Consider the following 26,001-nt stretch of genomic DNA (forward strand, 5'->3'; position numbering starts at 1 on the left):
ATTCCTAGTTCTGAAGAATTGCAGTATAGGTGGCTTTCCAAAATTTGGGTAAAGCCACAACATTAAAAAATATAAAAAGCACTTTAATGGAAGACTCCTTAAAAGCTTGCTCCTACTATTTAAGAATACTTAAAACTTGATGTATAATGATCTGAATTCCTTCTTCAGCTAATGTGTGTCAATATTATCCCTTTCTCTCCCACTGGCCACTGACATAAATAAAACATTTTAATGGCGCGTAAGATTGGCCCCGGCCTGACAAATTATGTTTCTCAGGTCCATGCCATAGGGGCTCATTGGTTGAGTTCTCTCAACCAGTCGTAGCCATCTGTGGCCACTCGTCACCTAGAAAACAGCCTGAGGCAACAAAGCATGAAAATAAAGTCAGCTGGTTCAGATTAACAATACTTTGATGTCCGGACTGAGCATTAGTTTTTCTATTCCTTTTTTTAATTTCCGAAAACAAAGATTATCTTTAAAATGCTGTACAATAACGTGAGGTAGCTCCTTGTGTGACAAATATCACTTATGTCTCTTGTCAGTCATATTGTAAAACAGACAGAGCTACAAAAGACCTCTACACCATTTCCCACTGGCTGCTTCACAGCTCAGAAAGGTTAAAAATGATGTAGACATGACTGAATGTGTGAGAAGGAGAAATAGAAAGGAAGAATAATAGAAAAGTTCATCAAAGAGCTCTTCAATTTTATGGAGCAGGATCCCAATGCTACCCCTGTATCCATTTCTTTACTTCTCTGCCTGTCCTAAATGCCTAAAACTTCCTCCTCAACTCTCATTCACCTCTTTATCAGCCTCTTTTCTCTTTCTCTCACTCCCACTCTTTCTCCTCCCTTTAAGCTCTGGCGCTTGTTCTTGTGTCCTGTTAGTGCATCTTGCTATGCTCGGCTTAAACAGGGAAGAATGTTCTATAATTAACAGGGTCACAAATAAATACTCACATTCCAACAAGGCAAATAATCCATTTGGAACCTTAAATTACCAAGTGACTTGTATTTCAACCTTGGATTGTGTCGAATGTTGCAGTTTATAAAATATATTCATTCATACATTCAACTTCTACACTGCCATCCTCAAAAGGGTTGCGGGGGTTGCTGGAGCCTAGACTGGTCGCCAGTCAGTCGAGAGACAAACGAGCATCCACACTGCCAATCATCTCACCACTAGCGGGAATTGAATACGTGCCCGCACCAAAGGCAGACGAGTGAATCTCTACACCACGAGGTGGCCACATATAAAATATACAATTGTGCAGTTTACATCAAATTGAAAGAAATACGGATCAAACGTGATAATGTTCTTCCCAACTTCACAATGGCGAGTTTGCGGCTACAAAGCCCAACTGTATAGTGCATTATAAATTGGATATCTATTGAATCTGCTATGCCTTTGAAAACTGAAACAGGGTAAGTGGAACTCACTTGATGTAGAAGTAAAATGAGTTGCAAGGTTAGTCATGAAAAAAGGTCTGAAGTTATTACAATATCCAATCATTTATTCCTTCTGCGGGGGCTCAGAGGTGCTTTAGCCTATCCCAGGGACTAATGGCTTGAGGCGGGATATATCCTTTACAGCCTTTCCTACTTAAATTCACACCTAGGAACAATTTAAACTTGAGTGTTGATTTACACAATCCTTGTGGTTTGCATTTAGCTTTCCTATTTCTATGGTATTCATAGCTGGTGGCCATCTAAGATAGGCTGAGCAGTGGTTAGAAACTTGATCTCAAAAAGTATATATTGCGCAGCATACTTTTCTTATTTTTTAAATACTCCCTGATACCAATGACATCATTTACCGATACGATACTGAGACATCAGTGCAACACTAATTAAGAAGTTACTTACTTGTGTAATGCGCTAGGTGGCAGTTTACTGCTTTTTTCCATCTGGCCATAGCAAGATGTCCTCGCTTCAGGGATGTCACCATACTCGTCCAACATGGCAGCTGCTGCTGATGTTATGATCCCCAAACCATCGCGCACACGAGCCTCAAGTGGATAATCCCAGTCATCATAGGAGACCGAAATCATTCCTGACGGGAACTCTTCTGGTGTTATCTCCGGGTTCCCAGTGGTCAGAGATGGTACGATCCAGATATAACCAAAACCTGTGAGGCCCAGAGAGCGAGCCTCCTCCAGGATGTAGAGAGCCTCATCTTTGGAGCAATAAAGCAAAACAACTGGAGACTGAACCTTCTTCAGCATTATCTGAGACCGGCTGTCTTCCTCCACTGCATCCAGGACGATGATATTCTGCAAGTCCCAGCCAACAAAACTGGAAAACATTGTAGCATTGAGTTATCAATTCAATGATAGCTCGTTTCTATCGGTCACCAAGGACCGTTAGGAGTAACCATTATAATTACATTAAACATTACTTTTAGAGATTCTATCAAAGTACATTGGTGTAATTAAGTGTTGAATGGGTTGCGGAAAGAAAAAGAAGAAGGGTTTATAAAAGAACCAATTTTTAAGCAAGTTCCAGACTGCACAAATGAGAAAAAAAAATTGCAATTTAAAATACTGCATCACAATTTCTGGAACAACTTAAGGCAGTACTGGTTTGAATGAAATTATTTTACTCCTTAATAAACATTTTACCAAAACCCAGAACATCATCAATCTACATAGATCAGATAATATAATTTTTACAATCTATCTCTCTAGAAAGTTATCTCAAGTGAGGGAGAAAAAGGGCTCATTAAACCCACAAGATAAGGCCAAATAGATCATTTATCCTCCTTATCTAATGGCTGAGGCACCTGATGGTGTAGCGGTTCACTTGCCTCACTTCGAGTTGGGCTCAATTCCCCTGCCCATTTAAAACATTTGTATCTTTGTAAAAAATCACTAACCTTAATAGTTCAATATTTTTAGGTAACCATTCAGTCAGACTCAGGTATTTAACATTCAAATTAAACCATATAAACGTAAAGATCACAATGGCCATTACTATTTTGACACTAAAACAAAGGGGAAAAAGCCTGTGCAAATATTGTATTGTGCAATATTAATCACGATCTATATTTTGACCAAAACATATTTGATTTGCAATCCACTTTTGCCATGGCATTAATCATTTCAGTAAGTTCACGTTCATTCAACCATTCATTTTCTGAACCGCTTTATCTTCACAAGGGTCATGGGTTGCTGGAGCCTCTCCCAGCTGACTTTGGACCAGAGGCAGAAGACACCATGTATCGGAGGCCAGCCAATCACGAGGCAAAGCAGACGGGCAAACACTCGCACTCACACCAATACCTCGGGCCAATTTAGAGTGTCCAATCAGCTTACCATGCATTTCTTTGAAATGTGAGTGGGAATCTGAGTATCTGGAGAAACCCCACACAGGCCTAGGAAGAACATACAAACTCCATACAAGTGGACCGACCTGGATTCGAACCCAGGACCTCAGAGCCGCGAGGCCAACGTGCTAACCATTCAAGCTGCCGGGCCGTGGATGTTCAAGTATGATGCATATTTAGCAATGCCTGAATGTTTCAAAATATCTAAGTTTCATTTCATATTTGCTGCTTAGAGTGCCATAGCATCTATCTGAGCTAGACTTGACTCACTTGGCTGACTGGACCATTTTATTTTCACTTGAGATGATACAGGATATATATCTTTATTGTGATTCCAATCGACTTAAACATATTTAATCATTCATTTTCTGAACCGCTTTATCCTCACTACGGTCGTGGGGGGTGCTGGAGCCTTGGATTGGTGGCCAGCTGATTGCAGGGCACGAGGAGACGTACAACCATTCACTCTCACACTCATACCTAGGCGAAATTTAGAGTGTCCAATCAGCCTACCATACATGTCTATGGAATGTGGGATGAAACTGGAGTACCCATAGAAATCCCAGGCAGGACCGGGAGATCATCGAAACTCCACACGGGTGGAGAGACCTGGATTTGAACCCAGGACCCCAGAGGTGTGAGGCTGACGGGCTAACCACAAGTTGCCAGTCCACCGACTTGAACACAACCAGCGGAATTTAGATCTTGGGAATTTCTCCAAAATCCTTTCCATCACTGTGTTTACAAGATCCACTAATCGGAGGCCGCCATATTCAAAAATGATATATATTTTTTTTATAATGACGTAGAATTGGCAGCCAGTGGCCAAGTGTTTAGCGTGTCAGCCTCAAAGTTCTGATGTCAAGGGTTTGATCCCAGGTGGATGCTTATGTACTTTGTGGACTTTGCATGTTCTCTCAGGGCTTGCACGCAGGCCCGGGGAGAACATGGAAAGTCCACCCAGGTGGACGTGATCTGAATTTTAACCTAGGACCCCAGAGCTGGCCGCCTGAATTAAAATACATTAAGAAATAATATAATTATAATAATATGCACAGAATTAGGAAACATGGATATTCATCTTCATTGTGACACATCACTTTCATATTTAAGATAATGGTATTACTCCTACCACTACTTTCTTATTATTTTTATAAAAAAATGTTTCTAGTAGGTGATATAGACAAAATAAATTAAATATGTTGAGACAATAGTACACTAACAATCGTTGTCTCAGAAATTCTGAATCGTTTATTTGACTTCCAGCTATTTATTATGGGCTGCTGTGCTGTAAAGCATTATGCTTCAGCATCAGTCAAAATGACCCAGAGGTGTGGAAGACAGCGAAGCTGCAGGAGTACTAAACCAAACTGTCATCCACATTAATTTGAAGAGTGCTGCTTAAGTCCTTGTGGGCTGCAATGTTTGAAACCAATATGAAGAGAGAAGATGAAACATCCAAGGCCAAACAGTAAGCGCAGTAAGTCGCCAAGCCAGTAAACAACCTCAGTCACTGCAGGGACATCTGCTGTGATGATGGATGCGATTACAAAAATGAAAGAATTATTCCAGATTTAAAACAGTTGGAACACACTTGACTGACTTTGGGGATTATACATATTTATAATATACATATAATAATTTATATTTATTTTATATATATATATATATATATATATATACACATATATATATATATATATATATATATATATATATATATATATATATATATATATATATATATATATATATATATATATATATATATATATATATATATATATATATATATATATATATATATATATATATATATATATATATATATATATATATATATATATATATATATATATATATATATATATATATATATATATATATATATATATATATATATATATATACACATATATATATATATATATATATATATATATATATATATATATATATATATATATATATATATATATATATCCATATATCCATATCCATATCCATATCCATATCCATATACATATACATATACATATATATATATATATATATATATATATATATATATATATATATATATATATATATATATATATATATATATATATATATATATATATATATATATATATATATATATATATATATATATATATATATATATATATATATATATATATATATATATATATATATATATATATATATATATATATATATATATATATATATATATATATATATATATATATATATATATATATATATATATATATATATATATATATATATATATATAGCAAACCATCTAATAGTGTGCCTTTTAGCTTTCAGAAGTTTATTTTTTCTTTCTGAACAAAAATTATTCACTAATTAAAACAGATGTCAATGCACTGTTTCCAGATTTTAATGTATATAAACATTTAGAATGCTTTAAAAACAAAACCAGCATTAAATATTTCAAGTCACTCTGGCAGTCGTCTAATTTGCTGAACCTCTATGTGTTTATTAGCTGGATTGAATATGCATTACGCAAATGCAATGGAGATGAGCTAATGCTTATGCAGATTATGTGAAAGTGTTGAATTCTGGTAGGAAATTGCATCTAGGGCACACTCTGTGGCAATGTACTTAGAATAGTCGAGTGTATGTTCTCTACTTTTAGGTAGACAGTGGCATGCAACCATTTTGTCAGACTTGTTTTGTCCGGGCCTTTTACTGCTTTTCACTGTTTATAATGCAGTGCAATAGTAACTTAAACCTAAATCATTTTTTCATAAACCTCATAGCTCTGTTGCTACAATGATGTATTGCCTCTAGCACAACTACAATTGTCTTTCGGTCACGGCATTCTTCTGACTTACTAGCCAGGCATGACCAATGTAAGAGTTGGAATTAAATGTTGGTTATGGATGCTTGGTTGGTCAAGCCTGAAGACTTGAGCGCAGTGAGGTGCCTGTAATGAGACGACTATAAACTGGTCTCTTGCGAGCTGGGGTCAATAATGTGTGCACAAAGATATGAGTTCATTAGTTTAAATGTTATTTAAGATGCCTTTAACTGTACACCTCAATTGGAATGCATGAAAAATGAAGTTGTTGTAGGTTAATATAAATGTGGCGACATTACTACTAGCATGTGTACTTTATCTTCAAATAGTTGTTGGTGGGATTGATATAAAAAATAATTTAAATAATGCTACAGCAATGTATGTATACCGTATTTTCACGACTATAAGGCACACTGCATTATAAGGCGCACCCTCAATGAATGACATTTTTCCCATATATAAGGCGCACTGGATTATAAGGCTCACCCTCAATGAATGACACATTTTATTTTTTTCCATATATAAGGCGCACTGGATAATAAGGTGCACTGCCTATTTTGGAGAAAAATCTAAGACTTATGTACGCCTTATAGTCGTGAAAATACAGTACTTTTTTTTTTAGGATTTTTTGTTTTTATTCTGCATGGACGCCACTATTGGTTGAAGTACTATTGTTTATTCAATATATTTTTTTGCATCTATCAGTGTCAGTACAGATTTTGTTGTTTTCCAGCCTTATTCTATTTCAAGCTTGACTATAGAAGCTAAATACCGTATTTTCCATATATAAGGCGCACCACATTATAAGGCGCATCGCACTATAAGGCGCACCCTCAATGAATGGCATATTTTATTGTTTTTTTCCATATATAAGGCACACTGGATTATAAGGCACCCTGTCTATTTTGGAGAAAATTTAAGACTTTTAAGTGAGCCTTATAGTCGTGAAAATACGGTAACCTAAAACAGATGTATCTCAAAGTTTAAATGACTACCAGATATTTTTAATAATAATATTCCACAAATTCAGGAAAAAAATATGTGAGTTATACCTATTGTCTACAGTTGTCTTTAGTATGTTGATGAATTCCTGGTAGCCGGGGAATTTTGATGTAACAATAGAGAAGATGTGCCAGTCGTACTCCTCCATAATGTTCAGCATCAGCAGAGCCTCCTGCTGGATGGAAGCACCAAACTGAAAGAACGTTGACTTCACATCCTGAAATAGGGAAGAAAGACAGGAATGTAAGTTGTTTGATCCTAAAACTCTGTTACATAATTTTATATCATTCAGGTTAACAAAAAAAATCGTACTCTAAACAATTGGACCTGTACTTGCACATTTTCACACATATACGCTCGCATTAAAGGCAATCCAGTGTGCATGGCAACACACTCTATGGCTGCGGGGCTGTTAATAATTCAATTAAACCCAAATTGGATTGACACAGCGCACACAAGCTCCAGAACTCTAGCTGGCCAAGTTCATGGAAAACAGGGTTACAATCATATTGTGCTGACTTTATTGCCCATTTTCATTTATTCAAACTTCTATTGGAGAGCATTGACAAGCACCACTGCTGCTGGCAAACAAATTAACTTCTTTCATGTCAGCAAATTTACACCAAATGAATCATGAGGTAAAATGAAAACAAAAACAGAATAGAATTATAGGAGTGCAGAATACGTTGCTTAGGGGTAAAAACGTCTGGGTAACTGCTTATATCATCGGATTTAGGATACAAAGCTTACGATAATGATTACCTCACAATGTAGTGATACAACAAGTATTGATCATGAAAACAGCTGACATGTTTATTTTTAGTCGCGGACAATCTGTCAACAAATGTTGTCTTCCTCACAGACTACAAAAATATGATGTGCGAAATTTCTGTGAATAAATACAGTGACCCAATATTATTGTATTATTATTTCTGACCTCATAATAATGGCACATAGGCCCTGTCGTCATCATCAACAACAAAAAGCCTACTTGTCATCACACCCAGAAACTGCGCGTGACGAAATTGGTAGTGCTTCCCCATAAGGTGCGTTTACTCGGCAAAAGACCTAAATAAGTGATAGTCATTGTATGCAATTGACAACGGCAGACGTCTATTTCATTGAAACTAGGAAGACTGACTTTGAATCCTCATGTTTGAGTTCCATGGATACAAATTTGTTCATTGGTCCTACCCAGTCAAAAATAATTGGACACCTAATGAATGGTAACCATTGAATTAGCATAGGCACTATTTTAGTAGTATATGACATTACCGTGCATGTTTTGGGGATGAGCGAGGATACTCGAGCATCCGGAGAAAATCCACGCAAGTCCATGGAGAACATGAAAACTTTACACAGTAAGGACAAACCCTGGATCAAACCCTCGATCCCAGAACTCTGAGGCTGACGCACTCATCACTCGTCACCCGGGCCGCTACCAAACAGTCATGATTCTATGTAATGTTTGCTAAGGTTCATCAGGTTGGATGACCCGATGGGGCAGTGGTTTTTCCTCCTCAGTTCATTGCAGGCAGTCAGCGTTCGATTCCCACTCGGTGCAAATGTAATTGTGAGCTTGAGTTGGTTGTCCATTTCATTGTGCCCTCTATTGGCTGGAGTCCAATTCTTGGCATCCCCGTCTCCTGGCCGTGGTTAGCTGGGATATGCTCCAACACCCCCCGCCACCCTTGTTTGGATCAGTAGTACAGAAGATGGATGGATCAATCTATAGGTTTATTTATTCGTATGTATGTATACACAACAAACAATTACAACTTCTACACACCAAACACAAGTAGTACTTGCAATATTGTTACCTATATGATATTTTAAATATTGTGACACACACCATGGGAAATTGACGCAGGTAGGAGATATAAATAGCAGTTCTTATATCCTCTGCTGCCGAAAGCATTCAGCATTGTCTGGTTTTAAGCACCACACTCTCGTCATTAAAGACTAAGAACCCTGTCCCTACTGTAGTAAAGGGATGTTTTATACTTTACAGTTGCACCGGTGGCATAAACAATGTGTTACATGCTGAGCTCTGAAGCCCGGGAGGGTCTACTGATGGAGAGACTCAATGACGTGACAAAAAAAAAAACCCACTGTGGCACATTTCTAAATATAACCAGACAAGGATGGAAATAGCTGCAGCAAAACAATAGGGATGGAAATTTCTGAGAGGGGGCCAAAAGGAGCTAAAATGCCAAATGGACCACCGTCCTCAAAGCCAGATAATAAAAAAACAACATGAAGTTTAAATGATCATTTAAAAACAGAAATGAATCATTCTAAAATAATGTTTGTTTTGAATGATCCTCTTCAAACCAATTCACAAATGGTTTCAAGATTTAGACTGAGGTAACACAATTCTAATTCAAGAAAACAGAATTAACCTCCCAACAAAATAAGTCAAAAAGGCATGTAAGCATTCCAAATTTCCAACATTATTATTTAGCACACAAAATACAATACCTTATTAAATTCTTACACCCAAATATAGACCAACAATCATGGCTGGTAGACTGGAACAATGTAGGACTGCCCATCCTCCCATTTATCAATTCCAATGTCAGGAAACACACCTGCTTCCAATACAATTTGTGATACAATGACGTTGATTTCATAAAATAGCAAACACTTTTCAAGGCAGGGGTCAGGAATTAAAATATAATAAAATTGTTAACGACAAAAAATACTAAATACTATTTCCAAACCAACAATGCTCCTTTTTTTTCACTGTCGCTTCTTCACATACTTGATTCTCTTCCGCTTATCTAAGATCAGTCCAGCCCTTCTGGGAGCTCCCCACTGTGTCCTGGGTTGTCATTATGGCCTCCTCATGATGGGAGGTGCCCAGAACACTTCACCTGAGAGATGTCCATGAGGCATCCTAATCAGATGCCCAAGCCAACTCATCTGGCTTCTCTCGAAGTGGAGGAGCAGCAGCTCTACTCCAAGCCATTCCCAGATGACCGAGCTTCTCGCCTTATCTATAAGGTAGAGTCCAGCCACCCAGTGGAAGAAACTAATTTCAGCCGCTTATGTCCGGGACCCACAGCTCATGACCATAAATTAGATTAATCGATAAATAGAGAGCTTCACTTTTTTGCTCAACTCCTGCACCACGCCGGGATGATGCAGAGTCAGCATCACTGCAGACACTGCACCAATCCCCCTGTCAATCTCCCGCTCCATTACTACTATGAAACTACCCATTCTCATTTTCTGAACTGCTTTATCCTCATTAAGGTCGTGGGGGGTGCTGGAGCTTATCCCAGCTGACATCAGGCCAGAGGCAGGGGACACTCTAAATCGAAGGCCAGCTGATACCTAGGGGCAATTTAGAGTGTCCAATCAGCCTAACATGCATGATTTAGGAATGTGGGAGGAAACCGGAGTATCTAGAGAAAACCCACACAGGCCCGAGGAGAACATGAAAACTCCGCACAGGTGGACCGACCTGGATTTGACTGATTTATAGTGTAAATAATTGAATGTATTGACCTATGTTTTCTCAAAAAATATATGTATTAACTAAAACTATTAACTATAAATATCTTTATTAAATATTTTTATTATGTCTTTATCAACCCATTGTACACAAAAACCTCGCTTTCCTACTCCTCTGTTTGCATCCTCCTTTTACCTCCATCAACACTCAATCTTACTGCATAATTCTTTGGTAGATTACAATAAAATGATCTTCTAAAACAATTCACTAAAAACTTGAATTAAATGGGTTAACACATTGTGAATCAGCAAAGAGTTAATGCATAAATGCGTATGCAAAGTTTCCTGAAACATTTGATGTGTTGCCGAGAACAAATAATCCTTTGGCCCTAAATTTTTAAACAAAGTACAAACACGCATACATTAATACAACAAGTGACATCAAAGTCGCCTATTTTTAGTCGGAAACTTCCATGGCCAAGACACGCTTGAATATGAAAATTCTTGACTCACAGTGTTGAGCACAGAGGAAGCATTGTTTATTAGTGTGTGTGTATGTATATGTTTTTGTGTATTAGTGTGTGATTGCTGTGGTTTCTCTGTCAGGACTTTTTAACAAGCAGCCGAGACCCCACAGGGAAACATTGACAAAATAACAGCATCCCTCTCTCTCCATCTCGTCTCCTATCTTTGCGTTTGCCTTGTTCTTCCAGTCTAATAAGTCCAATATCTTCCTCCTAGTCTCTTCCTTTACGTATTCTCTATTAAATTTACTATCCAGGAGATATTTTTCTCCCTTCCTTTCCCTCGAGCTTCACAGCAAATTCCCACCCACTCCAAATCTATCCGGTTAAGGCCAGTGCTGCCTTCCTCTTTCTTAAATACATTTTTATCTTGAGAATTCAGAAGGTTCATTCATTCATTCAGAAAACCTATGTAAGCTCGGGGAGAATATGCAAACTCCACACAAGTGGACCGACCTAGATTTGATTCCAGGACCCCCAGAGTTGCGACTCTTTAAATACTATTTGACGTAATGGCTCCTATGCCAACGTTGTGCGTTCATAGAGCCAGTGAGGTGTTGGATAATAGGAAACCAACTCCAGCACGACAATATATCATGAAAAAATATTGGATAGAGAAAGTGTTTGTAGTGTTGCTTGTGTCAATTACGCTAAACCATGCATAGATGTTGTAAGTGAGGTAAGTGCCGAAGTCCAGAAAGAGTAATCAAGAGAAACACTTTTAGATACAACTATGTAACTGGACTTCTAATTGGCTAGATATTTTGTAAACTGACCAGCTTTTTGGTATCACTGAAAAATAATTTGTCATTTGATTTGTAACCCAAAAATTTCACATGCATTTGTAATTAGAGGTACCACTGTAGTTGCTTACTAAAGATAAGTCTAAAATATTGAGACTCTTTCAATTGAATGGCGAAAAACATCCAACACACAAGCACGCAATCTCAAGTGTGATTAACTGACAGTTAATGTTAAGTCGACATCCAATGAGTGTAATTTACCTTAGACCTGTATATTTCAGCAACATTTCTGTTAAAAGAAAGAGCAAACACATATGTGCCCAGGCTGTAGTGAACATAATGTGGAACTTATTATTTTTTATGTAATAAAGAAATAGTATGCATGGATCTGAATACTCTGCTCAGACGAATGCTTGTTTGCACGTCTATTAATAAAAGAAAAAAACAACATGTTACATTAACACACCAGCAGAGGATACCCACATTTTTTTTTTGCTTCGGACAATTTCACACTGACATTTTTTTTGACAGACCTGCATTAAAGAAAATCAAAACTAAAACAAAAGACAACGAATTGAATGAGTAAAGAAGCTATAGTGGGACTTCTGTGTATGTTTCTCTTCAACAAATCTCTTTAATACATGTTTTTTTTGTTAGAAACAAAAATCTCCAAAGGCTTGTTTTTAAAGACTGACTCCTTCTATTTGCAAGTCAGCATTGAAAACAAATGCAAAAAAACAAAGACCACTAGCACTGATATAATCCGCCAAATAAATATCACAGTTCAAACACTTTAACTGCTGACCCAGATTGCCTCTTTGACCATTTAGTGAAGTATATCTGATTTTTCTGTCTGTGTAGCCGTGAACTATTGTTTGTGTTCCTGCTTTACAGTACAATATTAAAATCCATTATATATTTAACTTTGTAGTCAGACAAAAATAGACATCCATTCATATGGTTCTTAACGCTAAATTAAATTATTTAAATGAGTTTATAGCAAGTAGATTTCCAATTTATATTAATTTTTAAGTGGGAGTGTGGCCCTGATTGTATGTTAATTTGCCACCAGCTTCCAATTTCAAACAGATTGGCTGTCTCTCGCTGTAAATGAATGACAATGTTGACAAAGCAAGCATCGTGAGACTCTAGTACAATAAATAATTGGGAGAAAAAAAACAACAACATTTTATAGCTTTCTGGGAAGCTATTTTGAGTGGTGTGTTCTCTCACTCCATCTAAACTTCAAGTGCAATATGATGTTTAACCTCCCCAGGGTGTTTGACTTACTAAATCCTTTGACAAGCAGGTGGAAAAGTTCTTAAATCTACTGCAGAGTGCATACAAAAACATATTACACTGTGCTCACATATTTTAGGGATGTTCCCACAAAGTATGCATCCATCATGACGGTGTAATAGTTTACAGTTGAAATTTGTAAGGTCGATAAAATGTACATTATTTCACACAACGTATTGCACCAGTGCGGCACTAAAATTATTTTTTCGTTATTGAGGAATGGCTTGCCTATGATGCAGAATTTACTTTACCAAAGACAATGCATAGGGTCGTTAAAAAAAACAGTACTTCTTAAGTTAATGATATATATTGAATCATGAGGTGTCCAATCATTTTAATGCGAAATGAAGGTTTGTTCATTCACTGTCATCCCTCACACTTCAAATGGATTACTGCCAATGGAAGCCAATGTGGTTAAAAAAATAAACACATTTTCCACTGGCCCAGATGCAACCTCCCAACAATTTGTTCATCACTAATAAACTTTCAACCCATTTGAAGTGGAACGGTGAAAGTGAACGAATGTCCGCTACTAGCGTCATCACTGGCAGACAATAAGTTCAGCAGTGTCTGACCTAGCCATGATAGCATTTTCTTTACAATATGCAAGTGAGTATGCAGAAAAACAGTAATAAACGAAAATAACATTTAAGATAATATAACTGTAAATGTGTAAAAACATGGTATACACAACATGATGCATGCATGCATGCGTATGTGTATGTATATATGTGCTTCTATATATGTATATATATATGTATATATATATATATATATATATATATATATATATATATATATATATATATATATATATATATATATATATATATATATATATATATATATATATTTTTTTTTTTTCCAGCAACATGGTTACTTATTTATATATTTATTCATGTATTTATTTATTAACTTATTACCTATCTATTAATGTCTAAAATGCCTTTCCTATTTCTGCATCTTCACCCTCTTGCTACAGCGACAACAGAATTTCCCGAATACGGGATGAATGAAGTTATCAAAAAAATCCAAATGAATACTCTATTCAGTCTATTGGCATCAGACCGGTGTCAGAATCAGTATCGGAAAACAAAAGTGGCATCAGAGTCATACTATCTCTGTGTTTAATACTTATATAGATCTGTTTACTACAGTATGATTTATGGTGTGTCCTGCATATGGTGTGAATGAAACAGAACAGTCAGTCAAAGATGCGATCAGGTATTGATTAATTTTCAAAGGTTATACTGTGAAGGAATGGTTCACACGACTTCTACTCAATAGCTAAGTATGAATCTCACTTTGGACATTCTTGTGTGGAATGTGCATGTTCTCTCCATGCTTCGAAGCTCCTTTAGCAGTAGACTGCGGTACCCTCACTGCAGGAAGGAGCGCTTCCGCAGATCCTTCCTCCCATCAACTGTCAGGCTCTTTAACTTAAAAAAGGCTGTGGGTTAGGACCTCCTGAATTCGGATACAGTATAGATGTGCTTCTATATATATGTATGTGTATGTATATATATATATATCTCAGCAACACAGTTACCTATTTATATATTTATTCATGTATTTATTTATTAACTTACTATTAAGTACCTATTTGTGTATAATGCCTTTCCTATTCCTGCATCCTCACCCTCTTCCTACTGCAACAAAGAAATTTCCTGATTACGGGATGAATAAAGTTATCCAATCCAATCCAATCCAATCCAATGCTTATGTGGGCTTTCACTAAATTCCAAAAATATGGTATGAGTTCATTATTAATGCAAAGTCATTTGACATGCTATACAGGTCATTTCTGACCCTGAGCATGAAAAACTGTTTAAAAAAGGGTTGTATGTAGTATTTATGGCTGGATGGGTGAATGGAAGACTAATTATAATCATTTGTCGGTCATCTTTATGAAAGTTGTCAATTTGCCAGCAGCATCAGAAGCAGCCACAGCGACAATCATAATTATTCTCTTCATTTTAGCTGTTTTAACACTCTTGCTTTCCTAATCTCATCCTCCAGCAATGCCTCCTTTTGCCTGCTGCTTCTTTTTTCGCTGCCTTGCTTTAAGGTTTCTTGTCCTAGTTTCCTTTCTGCTTTGTACCCAATTATCAATTCCCACTTCTTCACTATTGCTCTCTGTGCAAGTTTTTCTCCTACCTAATCCTTCAAAGCACATCTAAAATATTTCATGAATAATATAAATGATGGAAATAAACTGTATCATCAAAACAAAATGAAAGAGAAATGTATACGTGTAACAAAGGTTAACGGGTGCCTGCTTCTATTTTTTTAATGAATCATATTTAGTCATTCTAATAATAATTGAACATATGTCCTGTCGTCATCATCAACAACAAAAACCTACTTGTCATCACACCCAGAAACTGCGTATGACGAAAAGCCTAAGTTTAATGCAGTATAAAAAAAGCCAACTATAAAAATAGTGTACATTTATCTTGAAAAAGAACGAATTACTTACAAATTTAGTGTGTATTGACAAATGACATTTGACAAGAATAGTACATGTCCCATTGTAAGTACATGTGAAAAGACTTATACATGGCAAAGTACATACCACCCCAATCATATGACAATGTTCCTTCCAATTTAAAATACAAACAACTTGGGTTAAATCAATATCGCATACTATGCTGATAGCACAAATGCATCAGTCAGCTGTTATGGCCATCTCTAACTATGCTGACAGTATCAGTGATTCATCAGTACAGCCAGTGACAGCAACACGCTGACGTGGAAAGACCTACTTTCTAAGGGACGCAAACATTGCTGGGTGGAGGGGTTGGGGTTGCAAATGGGATGCCTGAAACAATGGCTGGGAGATAGATGTGGAAAAGAGAAAAGAACAATGTCAATGAGTGAGAGGATAAGAATCATCCAATAGGGAAATAAGACCATAGAAAGAATGTACAAGTTGTGTCACAGACTACAGTAATACAATAATTATACAAAGTAGTTTAGCAAGAAATATATTCATTACTGATCGTAATTTCACAAGATGAGATGAAGTCATCTGCCACTTTATTTGGTATTTTTACAGTTTTAGGGTATTCAATGCTGTATTAAAAAATGTTCAATTAATGACCATCTCCTTACTTGTTTAATTCTTTTGGTGGTATTTACTATGTACTATGTACTATGTACTATTTACTATGTACTTAAAAATATGCTAGTTAAAACGGGTTGCAATTATTGATTCTGCTATTGCGTTAATGATTATTAATTTTCTTTCCGTGAACTGAAATAAATGTATCATACAACTTGCCTGCAGTAGCAGACAAGTTGATGATTCTGCTTCTAATAGTAGTTTACTTTATCTTATATTGTACCCAGTTAAACACATCAGCAAGATATCACATAAGCATGACAAAGCAGGAAGTACTGTATATTAATCAACTCAAATATTACCCGGTAAATAAAGTGTGCAAATTAGCATGTTCTGCCCTCTGCAGGCCTAGACACTAAATCTCTATCCATCCAAACGTAATGCTTGTTCACCACTGATGCTGCAATGAGTAAGGGACAGAAGGATTGAAAGTGTGGTGTTTTTCCATCCAGATCTATGCAGTAATGCAAGCACACTAGTTTTCCTTACATTAACAAAGTGCACTGTAATGGCTCCTTCTTGAACACCATCATCATTTCTAAACTTTCCCATTTCCCATCTGATTAGATGCCAAGAGAGCCAGCAGAGTAATTGGCGGCTTTCATTGGACAAACTGGAGGATGGCACTCAAGGGAGTTCTTCAGCCCAATAATCTTAACAAAGCGCACACTTTTAAACACAAACAAACTCTAGTCCAGAAGGGTACATAAAAGTGTAATTAACATCAGTTCTTTTTGACAAAAGCGGTATGATGTGACTCGAACCCTCAACCCCAGAACTGTGAGGAAAAGTGCTAACCACAGGTTCACTGTGCCACCCAGTTTAGGAAATTATTTTTATTTAGAATAAGACGTCTTTCATTTCCTTTTAGCTTGCTGTTTGGTGTATGGATATCCCTCTCTGGTTACACTGACAATTTTTTTTCAAGATCTTCAGGTCTATGGTCAACTCCCTCTAAGCAAAAAAATACACCTGTTTCACATTTCCTAAGCATCAAACAATCCAGTTGTTCATATATACAGTATTCAATTATTTCCTAACAGCTGACATGTTAGCCTTATTTTTTCTGGATTTAGAAGCCTTATTATATATTTTTAGGATTATGTTAATTTATGGATTAAATAGCAGTTTTAACAACACTTCTTTTCCATGGTAAAATTGTTTATGCATATAGATGTACTTTTTATAGGATCTTTCATTTTGGCATCCACTTGTTTAAGGGGCCATAAGAAATTGAACGAAATGACGAATTGTAACTCAAATCGTCACCTTGAAATGGATTCATGCATATTTTTTTCACAATTAATAACAGCCTGAAGAAGTCATGAACCTACTTCACGCATCATATTAAACAATATAGCTTTTAGGCATTTGGATATGTATGAGCAATTGATATTACCCAAAACACTTGAGCTTTATCTTGCTCCATTTCTGTAGGCACAATATCAATAAAAGCAAAAAACACATTTCCATTGAAAGGCATAAATTACCAATGTCGAGCAGACAGTTTTCGAATAGCTTTTAGTAATGTGAGAGGTAGTTCATACAAGCTCTAGCCCAGGCATGGGCAAACTACGGCCCGTGGGCCACATCCGTCCCGAGAGGCGTTTTAATCTGGCCCGCCGACGTTGTCCAAATAATTGTGGCATGAATCTAGGAAAACTAGATATAGCTAGATATAGCGAAAGTGAACTGTGTCTAAATTTGCACATTGTGTGTGTGTTCTTTTTCCTTGTGTGTGCTGTCTGGGTGATATGCGCATCTCACCTCTTGTCCCTCCTGGCTTCCCTTTCCTTTCATATCCAGCTGTGTGTATTTTTTGATTAGAACCATTGTTTGGGTATTTAAACACGAGTGTTTGGTGACATTTTTGCGGGACTATTACCTCGTGTACCTTGTTTTTCCCCGTCCACGTGAGTCATGTTTTGCCTCTTCGACAGTGAGCGTCCTCCACGTTCAGTTTTGATTTGGATAACTTTGTCCCAGTTTTTGTATTGACAATTGTTGCATTAAAAATCCTGAATTGTGCATCCGTACTTCCGTGGCCTTTTTTTTCCTGCCTTCCCATCTTGGGTTCTGTCCTCGCTGCGCACTCAAGGCAGTCATGACACATGATGAGTCACTTATTTATGGGCTCCTCAGCCAACGGTTCTTCACTTTTGTGTGTATTTGTATGCATTATGTATCTTGTTCTGAGAATGAATTATTGCCCTGTTTTATTACTCAAGGGGTCTGATTGCATCCCTTGTGAAAAGTTCAATTGGGGACATCCAAAAAAAGTTCTTTAATTCTCATTCATTCATTCGTTTCTTCACTAGGGTTACGGGGGGCGCTGGAGCCTATGCCAGCTGCCTTTGGGCCAGAGGCTCACCGAAAAATGGTGGCTGGCTCATCGTAAGGCATGAGGGGACAGATAACCATTCACACTAAGACTCATACCTAGAGTGTCAGGACCAGCCTAGCATGCATGTTTTTGGAATGTGGGAGGAAACCGGAGTATCTGTTTTATACAAAATGTATTTTGCTTCCATTCATTCAAGCCTAGATTTCCCTCTCCCCAGCCACTTCATCCACCTCTCCAGGGAGGATCCCAGATGTTTCCAGGCTATGCAGGGCTCAGAGAAATATATCTTTAAATGAAACTAATTATAAAAATCAAGATTATGATTGTGTGAATAAAGATCTGTATTGGTGAGTCAGATGTGTAGAAGTAAAACACAGGTGCAATAGAAGTAATAAAGGCTAGTAATTCACATGTGTTATTTTCACTATAGAATTGAACCAAGCACACAATGACAAACAGATTTAACAGTCCACATTTTGGGAAATTATGAAATGCTTCCATTTTGCCATGACAGCACATGGTCTCACAAATTGCAGCAACCATTCTCCACCGATGTCTGCAGGCTTAAAACGCCACACGCAATCGTATTTCAGCATGCAATGAGAAATCATTCTCACACACTAGAATAGACTTGCCTAAAATGAAGTATCATGCCGTTTTCACACCATGAATTTTAGTCAAGAAATTATTTAGCAGATAAAATATACAACAAATGCAAAGCAAAAACTGGAATTGAGGTAAGGAATTTGAGAACTGATGTTGTCATGATAGATTTGTATAAAAGGTGTCTATAACCAGAATCTACCACTGAATGTTTTGGCCCTTCAAATTGTAAGAACATGTGTGATCTCTGTATTGATACGCCCTGGCCATCGTCATCCACCTGGATGAGAAAAGATTGACCCCTTTAATTCAAACTGGTACTCAGCTCTTTTTTCTCCAGGAATCTAAATTTTGGTATTGTATTACTATTAGGTATGTTAGAATATATCGATATGGTAATATATAGGGATACTCTGTATCCCGATAGGTCATTTTTAAAGGATTGCATTGTTTAATAAAGGAGACAACACAACAACCAACATATGCACTAGAAGTGTGACTGTGTTCACATGCTGGCTTCTAACTCAGTTTGACTTGGAATACTGACTGATAAAATGTTTAATATTCACTCATGCCAGTCAAAATTGATTGAAAGTCAAGACAGTGAAACATCCAGTGTTCCTAGTTTAAATAAATTGTACCTGTATCCCCTTCAATGTCATGCAATAACTTAAAGTAAAATAAAAAACTTAAATAAAATAAAATAAAATGAACAAATCCCCCAAAAATATTGAGTGTCCCTAATCAGTGTATATTTCCTTTTTTTATTCATTCAAATCTCATTTTCAACTCTGCATATGCTTGTCAGGGTTGCGAGCTGCTAGAGTCTATCCCTTTTTACTTTGGGCGAAAAGCAGACTAGACCCTAGACTGGATACCAGTCAGTTGCAGGGCACAAAAAGATATCCATTCACACTCATAATCAAACTACCACTGAGTGGGTATCAGTTCGATGCTGCTTGGGCCAAAGTCAGGCGAAATAACCACTGCACCACAAGGCGGTCCATTTAAATCTCATTAATTTAATTTATATTATATTATTTTTATTAATGGGTTAGGGTTAGGGTATATATATATTTATAATATACAAATAAATAACCCAAAATTAATTGAACTAAAACATGGGCATTTAAAGTGAGTCATCCCAGTTTAATTGAAATGGATCCATGTCATTAGTTAAGTGTAGTTAAGTAATATTTGCAAAACAAAATTTAACTTTCTTTTCTTATGCCATTATGCAGTTTCTATAACAAGTTGTCATTCGGTAAGAGTTGTAAGTGGTTGCATAATGTGTGGTCTATGAATGTACCTTCTTCACATGCAACTGACATATAACAAAGATTTTTACATTTGGAATACCAATAATGCTCTGCTCCTGAGAAATACAATTTACTGGACTTCCTATCCTAATTTTGAATCGTGGTGTTATCTTTTATACCGGTGATTTAAGAAAACTCGCTCGGGAGGATATTTTTTAATTAAAAACAAAAACAGCTCACAGTAGAATGTGGTGGATAAATGGTGCAAAGCAAAACTGGTAAACCTGACATTAGTGATCACTAGAGTGAAAAACACTGATTGTGCATCCAAAATTGTTTATGTTCATGTGTGTCAGTCTCATTTTGTCCTGTTGCTTGTTTTATTGCTTGTTCTCTCCCCCTATTGCTTCTTCCACATTTGCCCCCTCCTCTGGTTCGCACGCTCCCACTGCAGTACAGTCTTTATCCTATTACCGCCTCTTTGCTTCTGTGGAGCACATTCGCTTGTCGACACAATGAAAACTGGCAGGATACTTTACTTGGCACACTCCACTCAGATTCTCCCTCTTAGCCTTCCCTCATTTGTCTCTTCACTCTTGAGCCTTTTTCCGTTTGCTTTTCTCAAGAATGCCTCACCATGGCAAGTTTGATTCTACTTTCACTGTTCTCACAGTTTTTTTTTTCCTGTTACTCACTGATACAACAAATTTTTGCCAAAACCACTTGTAAGAACTATCCCTTGCTGAGCATATATTCCATGGCTCCATGCTAAGGGTTAGAGACTCAAAAAGCCTCCTCATGTCATTGTAGAGATTAGCTACGCTACACCCTTCAACCAATCAGTTCCTCTCAGGGTATTTAACCAGTTGGTGAGGTTAATTAATTTGAATGTAGGAAGAAATAATTCTTATCAGATGCACAGAGCCCCTGAAGTGACACCCCTGATGCACAATGTCTTGATTTGAGCACTTTTCACTAAACTTCTCCTCATCTGATTATATAATATTCTTTGGTTTTCATGCTTATAATCAAAAGGCGATAAAGACTTAAAGCATGGCCAGTGATGCAATCATTTTGTCCAAGTGGTCTATTTTAGTTATGGATGCTGGTTCGCCTGCCAAACAATGATATAGACACAGATTGCCATGACAACTAATCAGTAAAGTGCCTAAAGTAATAAAAAATAATGATGAAAAAATGATTTTGGCACTCTCGGTCAACTTTTTTTTACCAAAATGTAAATTATTATTTGTTTATTTTCTTCATTCTTATACTGTGTTTGATTCAAAGCCACATAGAAGTGGATTATATAAACAGTATTTGTGACATTATTGTATTTCTAGTATTGTTTTAATATATTTGTAAGTATATTTCTAAATTATGAAAAAGTTAATACAAAATACATTAATGAAATTAAAATTAATAAAACAGAAATACAATCCAGTTATGAGCAAATGCAATGTACTTCTTTCAACTCATTTTCTGAACTGCTTTATCCTCATTAGAGTCGTGAGAGGTGCTGGAGTCTATCCCAGCTGACTTCGGGCCAGAGGCGGGGGACATCCTGAATTGATGGCCAGCCAATCGCAGGGCACAAGAAGACAAACAACCATTCACACTCTTACCTAGGGGCAATTTAGAGGGTCCTATCAGTCTACCTACCATCCATGTCTTTGGAATGTGAGAGGAGTACCCACAAAAAACCCACTCAGCCCCCAGAAGAATATGCAAACTCCACACTGGTGGACCAATCTGGATTTGAACCCAGGTCCAAGTGATAACCACTCGGCCCACCGGGCCACCGGCAGAAACCATATTAAAACACAACCAAACAATAATCGCTAATTTCCAATTGTGAAACATTTTTGAAAAAAAGTCCAGGGAGCCATTAGGGCAATGCTAAAGAGTCTCATGCGGATCCAGACTTTAGGGTTGCCGACCCCCCGGTCTATATAAACCTTAGTCTTAATCACCCCATTGTCGGATCGTCTGCTATGTTCTGGTCTTGCCTGCTCTGCCATGTACACCCATTTCCTCATCCTAGGTTTTGCTTTTTAGTTATTTTTTTAACTTTTTTTCACCTTTCCACATTTTTTTTTAAATAATTTCTTGGATATCAGATTATTTTAATTAAAGAACACCTAAATTTCGCTCACTCACTGTGTCTGCTTGCTTCACTACACATCGCCACAACTCTCTAACAAACTTGACACATTTAAAAAATAAAATACAAAACATGGAAGGGTTGAGAAGGCAACATTTTATGACTAAACCTGTCTATGCCTGGAAGAGGTGATGATAAACGTAAATGACTGTGGCTATACACTACATTATAATCGGATTATTTTACCACTCTCCCCAGCACCCAGTCTGTGCTTAGGTCTGGGATAAAAGTCAGGCACGGATCTCTTTTAGTGTGACTCACTTTAGAAAAAAGAAATAAAAAAAAGGACTCATGATTCATCACCATGAGGTGACCATTTGGAGTCTGTTGGTTGGCTTTCCCCATGACAAGTCTCATCTCTCATCTCATTTTCTTAACTGCGTCATCTTCATTCGAGTGTGGGGGGAGGGGTTCTTGGATCTTATCCCAGCTGACTTCGTGTCAGAGACCGGGGGACACCCTGAATCGGTGACTAGCCAATCACACGGCACAAGGAAACGGACAACCATTCACGCTCACACTCATACCTGGGGGGCAATTTAGAGTGTCCAATCAGCCTACCATGACTGTTTTTGGACTGTGGGAGGAAACCAGAGTACCGGAAGAATCCCACGCAGGCCCGGGGAAGCACATGCAATGGGGGGTGCTCTCTATGCATGAAATAGCCAGATTGACACCATTATGTCTTTTCTCCCACCCGGCTCTCCATAAGCCAATTCTTCCTAATTACTCTGCTATTAAGCAGCTTTGGATCGGTAAAGCTATGACTGTATTTGTGAATATGTAACTGTATGAGTGTGCAGAAAAAGGTGGATTGGGTGGGTTCCCAAGAAGTGGGAGAATTTCACCTGTGTCTGCTCTTGCCCACCCTATTTAGCCATGTTCACGGTTTGTCACAAGATACAATGGATGCAACGAGGATTGAACTTTTAATATAAAGAAAAAACATTTCATTTTTTTGCAGTAGTACAGAACTGAATTCATTCATCTATTTTTATCTAAAAGGTTTTCTTGGTAGATGTTGCCTATCCCAGATAACTATGGGCACCAGGCTGGCGAGACCCTGAATGAATGGCCAGCCAATTGCAGAGGAAAAGTAGATGGACAGCCATGCATGCTCACACTAATCCCCAGGGGCAATTTAAAATGTTCAACCAGCCTACCAGGCATGTTTTGGGGATATGGGAGGAAACCAGAGTAGCCAGAGAACATTCAAACTCCACACAGTGAAGACCCCACTGGGGCGAAATCTAAACCCCAGAAATGTAAGACCAACACGCTAACCATTTGCCCACCGAACGGCCTGCAGAACTGTATTGTTGGCTCACTATAATTATGCGCTTATTTAGACCACTCATCGTAAAAACTAATTGCAATAAAAAAGAAACATTTGCTGAGTATTTTTACAATCATGTGTTTGCTGTCTCTTTTAATTAAAGTTATTGTATAACTTAAAGGTGCTACCATATACAAAACATGTCAAAACATCAAAATGACTAGACATAGGTAATTGTCTAGCTAGAAAACAAATGCGACACTCCGATCTCCCTGTCATTTATCAGTTCACACCCCCTTTTTCTTTTCTATGATTAGGATTGACACAATCAAAATTGATGATCATGCAAAGCTTACTTGACCAATGAGAGCTCACACCACACCAACATAATAGAAAACCTATTTGAGACATGCAAACAGACTGCAAGTCTGCTGCTCAGGTTGTGATTCCAACTCCTGTTGTGTGTAAAAAAGTAATAATGCCATTAAAAACATAAAAAAACACTGCTATTATTTTAAAATCACAGGCTTTAGTATCCCATGAAAACTTTTCTGTGCACTAATTAAATTATTGAATCTTGTCATGTTGTCAAATATATCTCAACAATCATTCATCAATACTTTCTACAGATCCATTGGCAAATTGAAATTCATTCGTTCAATTTCCATACCACACATCCTTGAAAGGGTTGCAGGGATTGCTGCAGCCTAACCCAGCTAACTTTGGGTGAAAGGCAGACAGCACCCTAGAATGGTCGCCAGTCAGCAATATGGGAGAGAGAAATAAATGACCATCCACACTCAAAATCATACCGCCACCAGCAGGAATCGAGGAATCTATAAGTCAAGCGAGTGAACCTCAACCCCACAAGGCATCTAGTATTGAAATTGTGCAATAAAAATTCATTTTGAAAATGTTTTCATCTGCATATTTGAAACTGATTATGTAATCAAAGGCAAAGATTTCAGCAAAGGGCATATGACTCAATAAAAATGAAATGGGAACGGCTTTAGAACTAATGCACCACAGTGCTACTAGTATTTTATATAAAATAGACAGTGTTTACCAGCTAATTTTGCTTTTGAGCCACTGATAAAACTGATAACCACAAAGGTTGGATCAGTTAAACTTTTAGTAGGGGCAAACCAAAAGTTGGACACCGTTGCGACCAATGTAATGGTACTGAGAACCACCTTCAAGGTAAACAAAGCCCAATTGAAGATCCTGGAGAGGGGCCTTATGTTTATCCCAGTGCTTCTCAAATAGTGGGGCGCGCCCCCCTGGGGGGGGGGGGGCGTGGTGTGATACCTGGGGGGGGGGGGGGGTTTGTGTAACCCTGGGGAACAGGATTTTATTTGGCCGTACTAGTATAAAGTGTAATTGCGCATCCACTACAGTAGCTGGCAGTGGCGCTCTCATTTATTTTTTATTTCAGGCATTGATGCACTTAAAATCTTTTCTGTTGCAGACTAAAAACAAGATTTAATAAAGTTATTCTTTGTAAGTTTGACTATCTTTCTTTCTTTTTTTCCTTTTCTTTAATGTTAATAAGGATAAAATGTTGTACTTATAACAATTTTCTAAAATGATTTTGTTTATAGTCACAGTGGGAATTGGGGGGGCGCGAATAGTTTTCTTCTTGCTAGGGGGGGCCTAAAAGAAAATAATTGAGAACCACTGGTTTATCCCCACTCCAAAACACTCGGACCCAACGCACACCCTTCGCCAACCCACCGTGTTGGGAACCGGACGGTGGAGCGGTATCTGAAAAAATCGTCAAGCTCATCAATAAGAATAATCTCGCCTTCACACAATACTATCCAACAATAAAATTTACCACAATATCTCAAAAATGCGACTGGAGGCATTAAAAGTAAGTAATAGCCGAGACACAATCATCAAACCAGCAGACAAAGGAGGACAGATCGTAATACAAGAGAAAAGTAATTACATCTTTGAAGTGGAAAGACAATTAAACGACTCCAACTACTATGTCAGATAACCAGAACTCATTCAGGATAGATTTCGAACTATGATAAAGGAAACC

General features: G+C 37.3%; 1 protein-coding gene across 2 annotated transcripts in view; it reads right to left on the reverse strand.

Annotated features, from left to right (window-relative positions):
• grin2aa (glutamate receptor, ionotropic, N-methyl D-aspartate 2A, a) overlaps positions 1 to 26,001 on the reverse strand; it is a 119,831-nt gene that overhangs the window by 35,461 nt on the left and 58,369 nt on the right. For both annotated transcript variants that reach the window (XM_077734907.1, XM_077734906.1), the window contains exons 3-4: positions 7,210 to 7,376; positions 1,866 to 2,294 (exon numbers count right to left, since the gene is read on the reverse strand). In XM_077734907.1, coding sequence (XP_077591033.1) covers positions 1,866 to 2,294; positions 7,210 to 7,376 — 596 coding nt within the window. The remainder of the gene's footprint in view (positions 1 to 1,865; positions 2,295 to 7,209; positions 7,377 to 26,001) is intronic.

This window comes from Stigmatopora nigra, chromosome 15 (genome assembly GCF_051989575.1).
Source record: "Stigmatopora nigra isolate UIUO_SnigA chromosome 15, RoL_Snig_1.1, whole genome shotgun sequence".
NCBI lineage: Eukaryota > Metazoa > Chordata > Actinopteri > Syngnathiformes > Syngnathidae > Stigmatopora > Stigmatopora nigra.